This window comes from Lampetra fluviatilis, chromosome 50, assembly GCF_964198595.1.
Source record: "Lampetra fluviatilis chromosome 50, kcLamFluv1.1, whole genome shotgun sequence".
NCBI lineage: Eukaryota > Metazoa > Chordata > Hyperoartia > Petromyzontiformes > Petromyzontidae > Lampetra > Lampetra fluviatilis.
This window is the reverse complement of record NC_136324.1, coordinates 2246089-2263749: the sequence shown is the minus strand read 5'-3', so window position 1 is coordinate 2263749 and position 17661 is coordinate 2246089. Positions and strand designations below refer to the sequence as shown.

Here is a 17661-nt window from a genome sequence, read left to right as displayed (position 1 = left end):
CTTCACAAGACGCTCTTTGTTGCAATGTGACGGCGAAAGAGATGCAGCGATCGATGGTTCCCTGCACACGAACCGCGGTCATCGCTCCATCTCCACACTCACCGCTCCATCTCGACAAAAATCGCTCCATCTCCACACACCGCTCCATCTCTACGATTTTTACCCCTCAATTATGACGTCACAAAGCTCTGCCCCCCCCCCCCCCAAAAAAAAAACTTTCCATTTTGAAAATAAAACATGCTTCAAATCGCTTTAAACTATTGTCATTGTAGTGCGTATTTAATGTGGCGCTGCACTCTGATGTGGTAGGAGAAAACATTTATTAAAAAGTATATTTAATTAAGTAGAACGTGTTGTCTATATTTATTTAAAGTTGCGCATTTTTATTTGACGTCACATTTCTCAACCCCCCCCCCCCTCGTCACACATCGTCACAAATGTCTGACCCCCCCCCCCCCATAGGTGCGTGACGTCATTTATGGACGCCCCCTCTACAACAATCGCTCCATCTCCACACACACCGCTCCATCTCTACTACAATAATCGCTCCATCTCCGTGGTTCCCGTGGTTCTCTGTGGTGTGTGCCACAATGCCTGGTTGATCATTTATTGGACATTTCACATTACTGTACTAGGAATTGCAAATTAGGGGCCGTCCATAAATGACGTCACGCACCTATGGGGGGGGGGTCAGACATTTGTGACGATGTGTGACGAGGGGGGGGGGTTGAGAAATGTGACGTCACATAAAAATGCGCAACTTAAATAAATATAGACAACACGTTCTACTTAATTAAATATACCTTTTAATAAATGTTTTCTCCTACAACATCAGAGTGCAGCGCCACATTAAATACGCACCACAATTACAAGAGTTTAAAGCGATTTGAAGCATGTTTTCTTCTTTTGGGGGGGGGGGGGGCAGAGCTTTGTGACGTCATATTTGAGGGGGGGTCTGACTTTTTGTGACACCGTGTAACGGGGGGGGGGGGGGTTAAAAATCGTCCAAAACCGCGTGACGTCATTTATGGACGGCCCCTTAATGTGAATAAAAACATCTTGAACATTATTAAACCGACATCCCAACACTTGACACTGTGTGGTGTACCATTGCTTGATTTTCTCAAGTATTCGAAATAAAACGTTGCGACAAGTGTAATTGAAACAACCTTAATTTTCCTTAAGTCATGCCTGTAAACCCATACAGTTTACCTGTCTTCTTGCACAGGGAAATGTAGTTTTCAGGTCCATATGGCGTACAGCCGTTTCAATGCGGGTGCAGTGACATAGTGAGATGTCGCTGTGTAATGCCGGCCCTAGAGGGACTCGGTGAGCGCTGATCGACAGCGCTGAGTGGTACCACGCTCTGCGCGCAGTGCCGGCCCTACAGGATGGGGTGTGCGAGTGCCGGCCATGGAGATGGGGTTACTAAGGGCCGTGGCACTCTGGTTGACCCCAGAGGACACGTGACCGGCTAATTCTACACAGGGGCCCCAAGTGAGGGATAGGGGTGGTCACGTGGTCAGGGTCGAGATCCTGCTCGAGGATTCTGGAAGGTGGGCGTGGCCAAGGGCGGAGCCAGTCACGCCGCAGAGGATATAAGCCGGGTCTCCCAGAGGGACCGGCGCTGTTGTTCATCTTGAAGAAACCGGCGTGACCAAGGGTGGAGCCAGCCACGCCGCAGAGGATATAAGCCGGGTCTCCAGAGGGACCGGTGCTGTTGTTCATCTTGAAGAAACCTTCGTCTACGTTCTACGTCCTACAGAGTCTCCAACACATGGACCTGGACCCAAGCTGTGGTCCGGTCCGTTGTAGCTAGTTATGGTGTAATTAGTGGAGTTAGCCTGGTGGTCACCACCATAGGTTGTTATTCTGTTAAGGGGCAGTTACCCCGTGTGTTGGAGTTGAATCAATGTGTTGCCTCCAAAGAGTACGTCTGCGACTCAGTTGAACTCACTACACAGCCAATTTTGTTTGTCTATTTGTGTTTCTCCCTTGTGATGGGATTTTGTCGGATGAACCTTGCGATTTATAAGGGCACGGGGTGACCAATAAGGTCTGAATTGGTCTGTAATGAGGGAGGCACTGATAAGGGGTCGACAGGTATGGAAAGTGTTGTTGTGCGAATCTGACTACTAATTTTTCTATATTCTGGGAACATAGATTATATCACTACTTCAAGCGAATCGATGATTATTTATGTGGGGGTTGTAGTGCGTTGTCTCGGCCAGGTTACAATGACTACACAGTAGAACCGATCACATTTGAGAGTGCACATTCGTTTCCACACTTTGACAAAAATCCAGCTCCGGTCATTGAGTATCTGCTTAACCGCCTCGCAAACTGACAATGACTCTCATATGCAGAGTGGGTGAGGAAGTGCTGACCTCTTCTGTGTGGACCCAGAGGGCAAATCAACATATACGGTATCTCATCAGAGGGGATAGGGGCCGTCCATAAATGACGTCACGCGATTTTGGACGATTTTTGCCCCCCCCCCCCTTCGTCACACGGCGTCACAAAAAGTCAGACCCCCCCCTCAAATATGACGTCACAAAGCTCTGCCCCCCCCCCCCCCAAAAATATAAAACATGCTTCAAATCGCTTTAAAACTATTGTCATTGTAGTGCGTATTTAATAAACATTTTTTAAAAAGTATTTAATTAAGTGGAACGTTTTGTCTATATTTATTTAAAGTTGCACATTTGATGTGACGTCACGTTTCTCACCCCCCCATCGTCACACATCGTCACAAATGTCTGACCCCCCCCCCGGTGCGTGACGTCATTTATGGACGGCCCCATATCTGTGATATCCCCTCTACTGGGATATCCGTGATATCCCCTTCCGTGGGCTGTTGTCTAACACGAGGTGATTGTACTGCTCTGTATGAGATCCGAAATTATGTTTTGTTCCAGGGGGCAATTTAATGTACGGTATCTCATCAGAGGGAGCTCTGTGATATCAACTTCCGTGGGCTTTTGTCTAACACGAGGTGATTGTACTGCACTGTGAGAGATCCGAAAGGATGTTTCGTCCCGTTTTCATGATGCCAAATTGGGGTAGTTTCGTGGAAAAGACTAAAAACGTGGCCCATAAAATGTAGCTAATTGTCGGAGGGCATAGCAGATAATTCGATTCAACATTTCAAAGGAAAACGTAGCTTTTCCAGTTTGTGTAACAAGATACATTATTAATAAATATGCTTAATAGTACTGTACTTTATAAATAGAAGACTTCACATACAACCAGCTGTGCTGGTTTAAAACGTTTCATTGTAGCGGTGGTTTTGTGTGCTTCAGTCATTGTTTACACTATAAACAGATGCATTGTGTGTATATAGATTAACAAAAAAGGTCATGCGTTATATTGTCAATTTAAGTAGCTCAAAGTGATAACGCTCTGTATGGTCTCGTAACGGATATATAAGTAGGCAGTGATGCACAAGGATAAAAAAACAGTTGTCAATCACACATTGCCCTAAAAGGCAAAGTATTTAACTGGCGACTTTTTTGGTAATGGCCTTTCTTCATAGCAGAGATATTCTCTTAATTGTGGTAGAGATCTGCTGTGACGCAGGTCCGTTGTCCAAAACGTCACCGATTAAGTTGTTTGTAATTTAGCGCGGCGTTATGGATTATTTTCTGAGAGTTATTATAATGTTTAGACAGCCTTTAGAAAGCGCAAAATATATGGTCGACGGGACACTGTCACTTTGGCCAAATGCAATTTCCATTCCTGAAAATGCATTAATCCTCGCAAACAAAAATTGCCTTTCTCCCCTGTCCACCCGTTCCCCCATTAAGAAATGATGACGCAGCACAGACGAAAACTTGAAACGCTATTACGCCCTTGTCTCCCGAGATGGGATATTGAAATGAGTGGGAGGTGATGGTGGGCAGCGACAGTGGGCGTTTGACGAGAGCACAATAATCAATCAATCTTCGCAGCTGACGGTTGTTATTTTAAACAGGGTGCATAATGATCATTCAGCGTCGCCGTGGAGAATGTCGCCAAATAGACATTCCCATCTATATTTTTGCCTCTCCGCATAAAAAAATATATAAAGCTTTTTGTTGTTCACATATCCCATGGATCATACGACTTCCTGGAACTTCATCTTATCAGCAGCATTGGTTCAATACAAACTTACTTGAGACGTTTCGTGTCATCAGCAGTCAGGCTTACTGAGTCAATGTGTAGTAAATTGCACGATTGTATAAATGCAAATAAAGGGCCGTTATTTTATGAATTGGTTCTAACTTGCTCGAGCAAAACTATACATTACACAACGACTGTTATTATGTGGAGAAAATAAGATATAAAAAATAAGCAGGCGTACAACTTGTGTCTTCTTCGAGGCTTCGCTTGTAAGTCTCCACCAGCAGGGAGCGTAAGCGTCCTTTGCTGGAGATGCCCTGCAGATCCGCGTGTTGCGAAGTAATAACCGAGCAATAACATCAGTAACGTGTCGCTACAATATTGCGACGTGTCTGCCCCGTGATAAGTGCAAGGTCACTTAACACACGCCGTAATTCTCTCTCGTCCCCCCCCTCTCCAAACTTGAATGAAGGCCCTAAACCTGCAAACTGGGTTTCCAATTAAGAGGAATTAATCCACCTGCAGAAGAGAACAAAAATGTCTGCTCATCAACATCCATCATCATTAACCACATCATCAACCACTGCCTCGTTCATCACCATCATCAGTCAATGTCTTACCCACTGTTGAGTGTCAGGTCATTGGAGGTTGTTTGACAAACAGGACAACCTTTATCCATCACTGCATGCTAAATAGATGTATATAATAAAATAATGGGTTTGCAATTCATTATACAGTATATGTGTACATTGTATATCCTGATCGAAAAGAGGACGCGTTTTTTTCTGGAAGGCGAATGCATGTTTATTGATCCATCTTAACGGACTAATTAATGATCTTAATTAGAAACCCGATGCAGCATGAAACCTATACAGGATACATACCACTGGGTAGTATAAACACAATACAGTACTTTTCGATTTAAAGCTTTCGTGACTGCAGGGATTCATATTCTTGGTTCTTTCGGTAAAGTCACGTAGAAGGGAAATAATAAAATAATGAAAATAAAACTATACAATATAATTCTCACGACGTTTCAGCCACAACGCAAGCAGCCGTCCTCAGGTGAAGAAACAGAGCTGTCGGAAAGGCAGCGTTCTAACGTCGTGAGAATTTAATAGTTTTATTTTTATTATTTTATTATTTCCCTTCTACGTGGCTTTACCGAAAGAACCAAGAATATAATAATACAGTACTGTACTTTTTCCAGCACTGCACTAGTACTCGACACGACTATCACCTGTGCCTCCTATTAACCGCCGGAGCTCTGTAGTATCCAATAAAACTCCTCATATCCGCACCCCTGATATTCTTAATTTTACATTGGGGGCCGTCCATAAATGACGTCACGCGATTTTGGACGATTTTTGACTCCCCCCCCCCCTCGTCACACGGCGTCACAGTCAGACCCCCCCCCTCAAATATGACGTAACAAAGCTCTGCCCCCCCACAAAAACCATATTTTCATTTTGAAAATAAAACATGCTTCAAATCGCTTTAAACTATTGTCATTGTAGTGCGTATTTAATGTGGCGCTGTACTCTGATGTTGTAGGAGAAAACATTTATTAAAAAGTATATTTCATTAAGTAGAACGTGTTGTCTATATTTATTTAAAGTTGCGCATTTTGATGTGACGTCACATTTCTCAAACCCCTCCCCCCTCGTTACACATCGTCACAAATGTCTGACCCCCCCCCCCCCCCCCTAGGTGCGTGACGTCATTTATGGACGGCCCCTTGTCCGGGTAAAAACATTCTCAGAGCACAATGCTGACAATGGGATCAACGACTTTCGTTCCCCACATCAAAGCGAATAGGAGTTAAAACGAAAGCAGTGCTTTAGCAATGACCAGTGTGGTCCTGAGTCAGTCAAACAGGGGAAACTCCACATTCCCACGACGGAAACTTTTGTGTTTCTCTCCACAGGACGAACATTACTGACTTGCCAGTTCAACGCGTGGCAGGGATGACCTCGGCGTGAACGCTGATGACCTCGAAGCAAAAATGGGGCGTGCTGGGTGGGATGTGTAAAGCTCCGCGCATTTTGGACGGGACGTGAAGGAGGATCGATAGCTAGCCGAGATGCACGCGCGCACTCAAGTTCAAGTTCATTTATTAGGTATAGCCCTTCTTCTTGGTCCTTTCGGTAAAGTCACGTAGAAGGGAAGTAATAAAATAATAAAAATAAAACATAATAAAATAATTCTCACGACGTTTCGGCCACAACGCAAGCAGCCGTCCTCAGGTGGAGAACAGGTCTGTCGAGGAGACAAACGGCTACTTGCGTTGTGGCCGAAACGTCGTGAGAATTATGATGTTTTATTTTTATTATTTTATTATTTCCATTCTACGTGACTTTACCAAAAGAACCAAGAAGATGAATCCCTACAGTCACGAAAGCTTTAAATCGAGGTATAGCCCTGTGAGCCATTCGGCTCTTGAATCGGGTGCAACCGCAACAAACAAAAAACATGAACAAGAAATTACTCTTTGGTTCTTTCGGTAAAGTCACGTATAAAGATAAAATAATAAATTAAATACTAGCATACGACGTTTCGATTGCAACACAAGCAATCGTCATCAGGTATACATGAAATAGAAACACAAATCTAGTATACTTAGAAATGTCATGTAATACAACAGAGAGTCGGATAACATAACAGTCAACACCCTACCTGGTTGATTACGTTCTTCCTGAGAATGCTAAATTTGAGAGAGAGATACGTATGAACAAAAAAGCATCTTAAAGTGACTATGTGACTCCAACTCTCATCCTGGAGGGGAACTCCCCTCTCACATCGTGAGTGGTGTCATCATCCCACGTCTCTTGTCACGCCGCAATAGCCTCCCCCCACCCCGCGCGCACTCCACCCCCATCCTCATTTCGTCGAAGATTTTTGTTTGTTCGGCTTCTTTTGCTTGACACGCGAACTTGATCTTGTTGAGAGTTTGCTGGGGAGGCTTTCGGCGTGCGGTCTATCGGCGATGGGGATGACCCAGCGCGCGGGGTTGGTGGAACACGAACGCTGTATTTAATAAGCTCATCTTATGAACGCAATTCGTAGGCTAATTATTAGACGAACCCCCCCAACGTGTTTCGTTCATGCGGGGGGGTGAGCTGGGATTTGGGGTGAGAATACATTTGTAGAACCGCGGGGAGCGGTGGCGTCGCGGTTAGCGCCACGCTGCGCTACGAACTCGGCGATCGGAGTTCGATTGCCACTCAGGGCCATCACCCTGTGTGACTATTATCTGAACCGGTCCTGGGCCTCCCCTAGGTTGACTCAGCCTCAAATGAGTACCTGGTGCAGTGTGTGAACATCGCCACTGGGGAGACAAAGGGGCCGTCCATAAATGACGTCACGCGATTTTGGACGATTTTTGACTCCCCCCCCCCCTTCGTCACACGGCGTCACAAAAAGTCAGACCCCCCCCCCTCAAATATGACGTCACAAAGCTCTGCCCCCCCCCCCCCCCAAGAAAATATAAAATATGCTTCAAATCGCTTTAAACTATTGTCATTGTAGTGCGTATTTAATGTGGCGCTGCACTCTGATGTTGTAGGAGATTTTGTTTTTATTAAAACGTCTATTTCATTAAGTAGAACGTGTTGTCTATATGTATTTAAAGTTGCGCATTTTGATGTAACGTCACATTTCTCAACCCCCCCCCCCCTCGTCACACATCGTCACAAATGTCTGACCCCTCCTCCCCCTAGGTGCGTGACGTCATTTATGGACGACCCCAAAGGCGGCCGGGCGTGGTGCTGGCCACCCACCCCCTCGTGTGCCGTTCTGGCTTTCAGAGGCATTCGCTAACAGCACTTGCCCCTACATGCTACTAAAGGCTATATGGGGGATCTTTGTCTTTGTATAAAGACGGGACGAGTTAAGAACACTCGTTTGTGGAGATCAGAATAGGAATCTTTATTTATCCCGGAGAAATCCGATGAGCTTATGAAGCTATTTTCACAGATGTCCAGTAAGGGTGGGTCAGACCGATGTCATGGGGCAGCTAGGGTTCAGCAAGTTGGTTGCACAGCTGTCAACCCAGACGGTTTACCCCGTGTCCTTGTGCAGGGAAATTGAGTGTTCATGTCCATACGACGTACTGCCGTTTCAATACGAGTAAAACAAATACTATTTTTTGTCATTTCGCTTGTATGTATCCCTTGTGATGGGATTTTGTAGGATGGACGTTGAGATTTAGAAGGCCACGGGGTGACCAATAAGGGGCCGTTCATAAATGACGTCACGCACCTAGGGGGGGGGAGGTCGGACATTTGTGACGATGTGTGACGAGGGGGGAGGTTTGAGAAATGTGACGTCACATCAAAATGCGCAACTTTAAATAAATATAGACAAAACGTTCTACTTAATTAAATAGACTTTTAAAGAAATGTTTTCTCCTACAACATCATTAAATGCGCACTACAATGACAATAGTTTAAAGCGATTTGAAGCATGGGGGGGGGCAGAGCTTTGTGACGTCACATTTGAAGGGGGGTCTGACTTTTTGTAACGCCGTATGACGAGGGGGGGGGTTAAAAATCGTCCAAAATCGCGTGACGTCATTTATGGACTGCCCCTAAGGTCTGAATTGGTCTGTAATGTGGTAGGCACTGATAAGGGGTTGACGGGCATGCCGTTGACAGAGCTATCCTATGCGTGGGTTTTCCCAACGCACTCCAGTTCCATCCCACACATAAATATGCAACAAACAAACTATTAAACATCCCAAAGATCGTATTGAGACCAATGACCACCATCTAAACACGGAGTTTCCTTGAGGTCCGACAGAAGCAGTACTAGAATAACGCAAATAAAAATAACCGTATAACTTTTTATAACACAGACGTTAAGCTCGTTATTGGGCAGCCTACGTATGTACGTAATGTGCAAGGCAAAGACACACTACTGCATGTGTGTTTTTGTGTGTTGGGTTATAACACCATTCCTTTACAATCATAAGATCCTCAATCGGATGTCTCGCAATGAATTGCTCATTTAATTACACCGAGGCAGAGAGATGAACACGTGGATTCGAAAAGACACGCGGATTCATGAAGGGCAACTCAAATTGCCATTGCAATTCCTAACTCAATTAAAATTGCAATGACACGGCTGGTTACGTACGGTGCGAAAGAAGTTCAACACACACACGTAAAGATTGTTACAACGACAAAGTAATTGACCTTGGGCAGGCCACGTCACTGTCAGGATGATGATGATGATGGCTGATGGTCAAGAATAATAACCCGAGCGGGAAGACGAGAGGGCATGACCGCGTCCGAGCGAGGGTCCCATCCACCGGGGAGACGGAGCGATGCAAAGCCTCTGAACTCGTGCGCGCACAAGGTGCTGGGTGCAGGATTTTAACTGCATCGCAGGATCGCCTTGGAGAGGCCTCCATCCAGCAGTCGACTGACCCATGAATGCCTCAATTGTTCTCGTCAAACTGGAGGATTTTAACCCGCGGTGCTGGCAACGCACGCAATGATTATGGGTTGGATCCGGACCGCATACCAACAACCAATAGCAGGCATTGGGGGGATGAGGGCGTGAGCTTCCTTTGTGATGACGTTCGCGAGAATCCCACCTCCTTCTCATCATCATCACCACCACCACCATCATCATCAACCCCCTCTGCTCCTGGCGCCAACAAAGTTGCTGCTGCTGCCGCTGTGACCACCACCACCACCACCAACTTTACTTAAACTTGCACCTCCACTCGCAAACTTGTGACTCCGACAGGTCCGTCTTCCGCGGCCGAAGAAGAAAACAAGCGGACAAGTAAGAAGAGTGTGTGTGTGTCTTCATCTCACCCCCTCCATCCCGGCGTTTCATCCTCTCCTTCTCGTCACCCCTCCATCCTCGTGTGCCATCGTCTCGCCCACCCATCTGCACCTTCGTTCACTTTCGCGCACTTTGCTTTCTCTCGTTTGCCGTCGCTTGCGGTGGCTCAAGAAGTTTTCACGGCGGCTTGGCGATTATCTTCGGAGGAGCAACTTTGTTGGGGGGTGGGTGGTGGTGGTGGCGGCGGCGTGGAAGTTGAGCGCGAGTCGCTGTCGACCGCCGCCAATGATGGGAATTGTCGTCGTTGTGCGCGCGACGATGTCGATCTGAGAATCTGGTAAAGTCACGGAGATAGAAAATGAAATAAAAATGATACTTTAAAATAATAAAATAAATTGGAAATAATAAAAGCAAAAAAAAACCCGACGTTTCGATCGCAAAACAAGCGGTCTCCATCAGGCGGAGAGAAAAAAAAATGTGAATATTTATTTAGACCGGAGGAATTGGGCGAGCTATAAAGCCTCTTTTTCACGTGTGTCCATCCGGGTCGAAGTGGTTGCTGCCACCTTATCCCGCTGCGTCGTGGACGTTAGAGACCCTAGGTCGTTCAGAAGACGCCCCCCCCCACTCCACCGAGAGGGAGATGAAGCGAACGATGTCACCGGGGTTGTGTGCATCCAGCAGTGGATTTCACCGTGGCTAATGATGAGCTGCCTTTTGCACTCCGAGTACAAGTCTCACCTGGTTAAATAAAGCAGAGCTGTGTTTGCACGTTACAGTGCGACCAAGAGGCGTGTAGTCACCAGGATTAGAGAGCACACGCAGAATAAAGACATTTAAAACTGTGTAAGAAAAGTAAGTGGTCTTGGGGAGGGGTTGTTGTTTTCCGATAGTCAAGAATATTGACAGCTGTCAGCCAAGGAACCAGAAATTAACCCAGGAGATGGGGCGATAAAATCAGCTCGGTGGATTATTACATCCCAGGATCTGTTTCTCGAGATGGTGCGGCGGCTTGGGTGGGGGAGGCCTTCATCCGGCAGTGGATTGAGCACGGCTGACGATGATGGGGGGGGGGGGCGTTGTGATATTTGAACAATGTCCAATTGTGTGCTTGAATGTCAAATGCTGAATGCCATGCGGACCAGGTTTCGGGGGACGAGTCGCCTGGATTGCCTTTACAATGTTACAGTGGCGGTTTCGAAAGTTAATTTCGAAGTTTGTGAATTTGCCATACGATGGCCAACAACTTTCCAACGGATGGTGCAAGAGTTAAAGGCGCAGCCCTGCAATGACTTGCTCAAAGCATTTCTGGCCACACTCGAGACGAGCTCTCGAGATCCGCTGCGTCTTGCAAGCGGCTCTTTAACGTGAACTTTACATCGCAGGCGAAGGGGTTCTGTAAATGGCACAAGGTGAAGTCTCGAAAGTTGAATTAAACCTTAGAGCATATTAAAACAACAAACAGGGTTTGGATTCAAACTACTGATAGAGTTGCCGACACGGACTTTAACCCATCCGTTTGTATACTCATTTCCCAACTCTTCCGGACCGAGATAGTATTCGCTTGTTGTTACTCTTTCTCCAAAATCTCACTTTCACCAGCCTGCCTTGAAGTGTTCTTTAAGTTGTTCCAAGCGGTGCATCGGCAGTGATGTTGGAAGGCACTTCCTGCGTCTGCTGCATACATGAAGGCTGCAATTGCCGCTTGCCTGCTCACAATGCATTGTAAAAAAAAACACTCACTGCTTGTCATTGCAAATTCCACATTTTTTAGCAAAATGTAAAGTTTTGCTTATTTTGGAGCCCCATTTGACAGTGAGACATAACTTTCCAGGTACGTATTTTATTTGATCAGCATCAGCAATGCTCAGTCCACTGCTGGGTGAAAGCCAGCCTCTCCAAGCCATCGCTGTCTCTCACGATCCTGCGATGTGATGACCCAGCACCTAGCGCCAATGGAAGAACTGACGTCTTCATCGCTCCACATCATCATCGATTGACGTTTTTTCTCTCAAGACACATCCTCCGATTAGCACGGTTGGCTACGTACGGTGCGAAAGGAGTTCAACATACATACAAGACGCAAACAATTATTTGGCTGCCCCTCCATTATTATTCTTTACCATTGGTCATGATGTGTCCTGCCCAGTTTACTTTTCTTAGCAATATGAATTCTGTCTATATTGCGGTGTGCATACTTAATTTAAGGTTAGAGTGGTAATTTTTTTTGTCATTTCCAGCAAAGCTAAGGTATGGCGAATGAAATCTAGACTTGTAAACAGGAAGTGTGTGAGTTTCAGTGAAAGACTTTCCAACAGAGACTGCTCTGTCAGACAAACCGAAATTCATTAATCAAATGGGACAAACCCTTAGCCACTTTCGTCACATATGCCCAGACACACACAAACACGGGCATGCGCGCGCGCACGCACACACACACGTGCACGCGCACGCACACACGTGCTATTTCAGGGCGAGAAGACCACTGCTGTTACTTGGCATCAAGGCCGTAATTATAATAGAAATTGGGGGGGGACACTTTGGGGGGGACACATCCCCCCCAATATTCAAATATGCTCAAAATGCCCCCCCCCCAATATATTGCTATAAAAATATTTTTTAATAATAATAATTGCTATGCTATGTAAATAAAAACAACAATTTGCTAAACCTTGGCCACAATATCTGGACTTGTCTTCATGTAACAATGCATAGATTTCTGTTTATATTATTCTGGTTATGGTTGTACTTTATGAATCCCTAATCTCTGCCATTACATACAATGAAACAAGAAATGGTAAAAAAGAAAAAAAACAGCAATGTAATACAATACACTATCAGACAATTATTGTAAAAAAAAGTCCATCCCATATGTTAGTGGATTTTTTTTAAAATATTTTAGGCAAGAAATTAGTTTTCAAATTTCGATATTTTTTTTCTGGGGGGGGGGGGGGGGGGACCCCTAGACCCCCTGGAAGATTTGGTCCCCCCCAATGCTGACTCCATGGCTACGGCCTTGCTTGGCATCAATAATTTTCTGGGCACCTTTGGAAATTGTCACGTTTCACAAATTGTCACATAGAGCCGCAAAGGAAGTAAAAGTAATGATTGCTTATATGTTGTCTCTTCTCGACGTTCTATTGCTGAGTCATTTGTTTCAGAATGTACTTTAGAAGTACAGCTGCTGCGTATTGAAATTACTATCATAAATAGCCTGCGGGGGAAAAAGAGTTACGCTTGCCGTTATGGTGGAATGTTATCGGGTGTTTGGTTTAGGGATCCAGCGAGCCCATTCTCTAGGCAACTCGGAGGCTGCTCCTTAATTTGTCATACCCATTTCTTTGTAGCTCATCCCTCAGCTGAAATATATTGTTTTGAAATGAAAAAAAAGTCTTATTTGCTTAGCAGGGCACATTCGTCCATTGCATGTTGACGATACAGGACATCTTTATTGGCGGTTGTAACAAAAAATGTTGAATTGACATTCTGTGAAATAGCTGTGCTACAAATAAACAGATATAACCTGCTGTTTCCATATTCGACGTGAACTTTCCAGTTTTTTAATTATGGAGAGGAGCGGTGGGGCAGTGGTTAGCTATGATCCCTGTGAGTCCTGTTTCTCACCACGGCTAACATCAGATCAGTCGCAAGTGATATCTGAACTGCTCCCTGGATACTCCATCTGAACACGCTCACCAGTTGGTGATACATGGTGATACATGGTCAGTCCCCATCGCTGACAGAATGTGGAAGCCTTCATCCAACAGCAGATTGAGTTAGGGGCTGAAATGTCTTTAAATGGTATGCAAATGAGAGCATTTCTCAGCGCTCGTGGATGTAGTGTGGAAGAGTAGGCCAAATACCATCTGGAGGGGCTCTCTAGAGCTCCCTCTAGTGGAGGCCCTTCTGCCTCCAGTGGGGTGAGCAGATTATTGCAAAGCTGTAACTTAACTTTTTAATACATGTGGTATTATTCAGCAAGAGGCTCTGTAAGATAGCTCTGTTAAGTTTATTTCAAAGTTGCCTTGAGTGTTCTGAATATTGTTTAAAGCTGTGTGCGCATGCTAAAGTCGCTCAGATAGATGGGAGCAGTCCACCGAAATTGAATAATGATCACGAGATTGCCACGTGATGATACGAACTTGCCATGCTTATCTCATGGAACCTCCTTTGCCAGTGTCAACATATAAGAATAGATTTTCCCATTTTTTCTGGGAACAAAAGATGTTAAAACACCAAACTGAAACCTGTTTTGTTGCCAGAAAAAATGGGAAAACCTATTCTTATATTGCCATGCTTATGTTTAATCTGTAATCAATAATTGTAATTACAAAAAAAACATGGCTTTCAAAAGATCCAATGATGTAATAATTTCATGTATCACATTGTGTGTTGTTCGCGATGACATCAATAATTGATTAATATATGAAGCCACAAATTAATAGTATTTCTGACATTCTGTAACAAACACATTACATAACATGCTGATTTGCCAACAGCCAAATCGTGTGCAATGTGCCCAGTCTGGTCAGATCTTGGAAGCTAAGCAGGGTTGAGCCTGGATAGAGCTTGGATGGGTGACTACCATGACCGTAAGACCGTTGCAGTAGGCATCGTGGGCGGTACGGGCCAGTGCAGCACAATCCATCGTTCTGCACTTCCTCAACGCAAACCCGCACTGACTAGTGTGGTGAAGTATGGTCAAAGATCCTCATGGCTTGCGAGGCATTTGGAGATGATGATTATGAGCTGGACGGCTTCCATAGCACCACGCTGTGAAGAGTGCACCTTAACAGGCACTGTTAAAAAATATGGGGAGGCCCTCATCCAGCAGTGGATTTACAAAACGGAACGTCCATGTGCACGCATCACCGAGTGGTCACTAAAATCTGCATCGCGACGCACGTGGCTTTTCTCGTTTTCTCGAATAATCCTCTCCAGTATCGAAAGGTTCCTGAATTGGTCCTCCATGAACACTTTCGAGAATCTAAATTTCTCTCCATTGAAGGCGAGCCGAGCTAGCAGCTATCCCCGCTGGGTGCAGTTGCCCCGCTCCACCTCCCCTGACCGGTACTCGGCACGTGAATGATGTTGATGGCGGCGGTGGAGACGAGCCAAGGTGGCAGCCCGTAATGTCCAAGAAAATAATAAAACAAGCTCGCACGCTCCGCCCGGTCCACACACACACACCACATTGCCCTCTGCGTGCGTGTTGTCTCCCCTGTCAGGGAGCATTCGTGGATTTTGAGGGAGGTGGGGGGAAGTGCCTCCGTCGTGAGCCGGACTGAACAGACAGGGCCGAGGGGAGCGAGAAGCGTCGTCTCTCGCCAGGGAGACATCGGAGCCCGTTGTTAACGCCGCTGCAAGAGGTTGCCATGGCGACTGCCGACCAGATGGATGAGGAGACCGTCGGAGATGAGTTCGGTGACCTCATCCGCTCACGCTGTGGTAAGGAAAACGTCACGTGCAGCAGCGGCTTCGACATCGACAGCGGCAGTAGTATCGGCAGCATCAGGAGCAGCAGGAGTGGCAGATGTAACCATCACAAGGCGTAGAATGTGACACTCCTTATCCTTCCTTATCCACGTTGAGTTTGTAAAATGTTTACAGGAGCAAAACACACGGCGACAGGTTAATATATTGGTGCGTTTCTTTGGCCACCAATTTTTATGAGAATGGACATCACTTCGACCATTTAACACAACTTCGCTACGTCTCATCACACGATTCAGTCCCATCAGCTTTCAGGCTAACATTATCCAGCAGAATTAGTTTAATCGTGCAAACTCTGGAATGGTTTCAAAATTGTGGGTCTCATCGGCAGAGTTGAGGCTTATTCCACAATCTTTTTCAATTCCCACAGTTCACTGGCAAAAAAGCTCATCGCCAGCTGCCGATCAGTAGACATAGAATTGTACATTTTCTGTAAAGTTATGTTTTCAAAGGAAAAGTGATGCTTTTTAGCCTGACGCCCAGGCAACCAAAAAAACCCGTCAAGCTGAGCAACGGAGTCGGCCTGTAGACTTAAGAGTGGAGGGGCAGGTATGAGGCCCTGCTGAGTGCTCTGTGTGTTCTAACCCAGTGGCTGTGATTACATTCCACCCTCAAAGAAGCGAAACGTGCAGCGCTGCAGGTTGGCCTCTGTGCCCATGAGGGCATGGCCGTGGCCAAACAGAGCAGCCAGGCATGATACCGTCTGTGTGTGTACGCGCATGTGTGTGTGCGTGTGTGTGTGGTTCAGCAGTTAGCGCGCTGCTATACGAACTCGGCGACCCGGGTATTATTCCTGCTCACGGTGAACGGTGACAATTATCTGAATAGGTCCTGGGCCTCCCCTAGGTCGACTCGGCCTCAAATGAGTACCCAGTGTGGTGTGTAAACATCGCCACTTGGGGCGACAAAGGCGACCGGGCATGGTGCTGGCCACTCACCCCATCGTGTGCCTTGCCAACCTAAATTGTTAGAAGCTATATGGTGGTGGGGGTGGGGGAATCTTTGTCTTTGTTATAGGGAGCGGCTGTTTGATGGTGAGTGCACCGCACTGTGAACATGCCCTTCGAAGTACAATTCCCCAACACACAGCCTGCCATCGGTGGTGATCATTTGACCTGGGCCTCGGCGTCCCGTACGTTGGCTCGGCTTTATAAATGCGTACCTGGTGCGATAACCGCACCTCGCCCCCTCCTTGCGCCCCTCGCTGGCTTTCGCAAGAGAAGGGTTTTAAATATCTCCTTTGGAGTTTGAAGAGTGGTAGCGGTGCTAAGGGGTCGTGGAGGGAGCTACTTTCAGAGCGTCTCACAAACGCTGCTTGTGATGTAAATCTATAGCGCATAGAGAACACTGCTGTGCGAATGTCCATTGATACCATGTCGGTCTTTCCTGCCTGAAATTCTTTGTTGCTGCCCACTGGACAGGATGGGATTAGAGTCAGCACGTGCCTCCCTCTGTGTCCTCGGCTAACCGCCTGGAATTTCAATTCCAGTCACCCATTGCCTTGCTAGATCGTAGAGCTATTTAAAAAAATACACTATGCCCTCACTAGAGATAGAGTGTGATGGTTCATTTATTTGTGAATGTAGGACAGCCTTTGTAAAGTACTGGCCCTTGTCTCGTCAATTTCACGGCCAAATTCCAAAGTATACAAGGTAATGCATTGTCCGAGCGAATGAAAGTGCTTTAGAAATGATTGTCAAGAAATGCACCAGTAAATAATGGAGTAATGCGTAATACGCAATAATCGCAGGGTTACTGGATCCACAAATAAATGGATAAATATAAGTAGGACATATAATAACAGCACAAGTTGACCCTATTTTAAAATGGGCTCGTCACTCGCTATTTTTTGAACGAAAAAAAACCCTCTTTTCGTGGTGCAACAGGTGGAAAGAGACATTAATCAGATCTCAAAGTGTAAAACTGGCTGGAATTCTCACCAGAATGAAGTCTCCCAAAATGTTTATGAACCAGTTGGTAATACAGTAATACAAAAAAATTGAATAGAGGCACACGGATGACACAAATCCAAACGTAGATTCGGATACTCTTGCAGCAATGGGTAAATAATGCAATTATGTAAAAGCTCAGAGAGCCCCACTACTGAACGGCAGGGGCCCGCATGACTAATGCTGCTATATTAGTCCGCATGGGCGTGGGTCTCGCACGATGAGCCTTATCGGAGCAGCAGAGCACACTTCACGAGCCGTGTGCTTCACTCAAACCCTACTATGCGCTCGTGCGTGTGTGTGTGTGCGTGTGTGCGTGTGT

The 17661-nt window shown here is 46.0% G+C and overlaps 1 protein-coding gene across 3 annotated transcripts in view; it reads left to right on the top strand.

The window, feature by feature from the left end:
• The first annotated feature begins 9761 nt into the window (after nt 1-9761).
• LOC144948610 (dystrophin-like) overlaps nt 9762-17661 on the top strand; it is a 639922-nt gene continuing 632022 nt past the window's right edge. For all 3 annotated transcript variants that reach the window (XM_078878206.1, XM_078878207.1, XM_078878208.1), the window contains exons 1-2: nt 9762-9894; nt 15126-15345. In XM_078878206.1, coding sequence (XP_078734332.1) covers nt 15273-15345 — 73 coding nt within the window. In that variant the 5' untranslated portion in view covers nt 9762-9894; nt 15126-15272. The remainder of the gene's footprint in view (nt 9895-15125; nt 15346-17661) is intronic.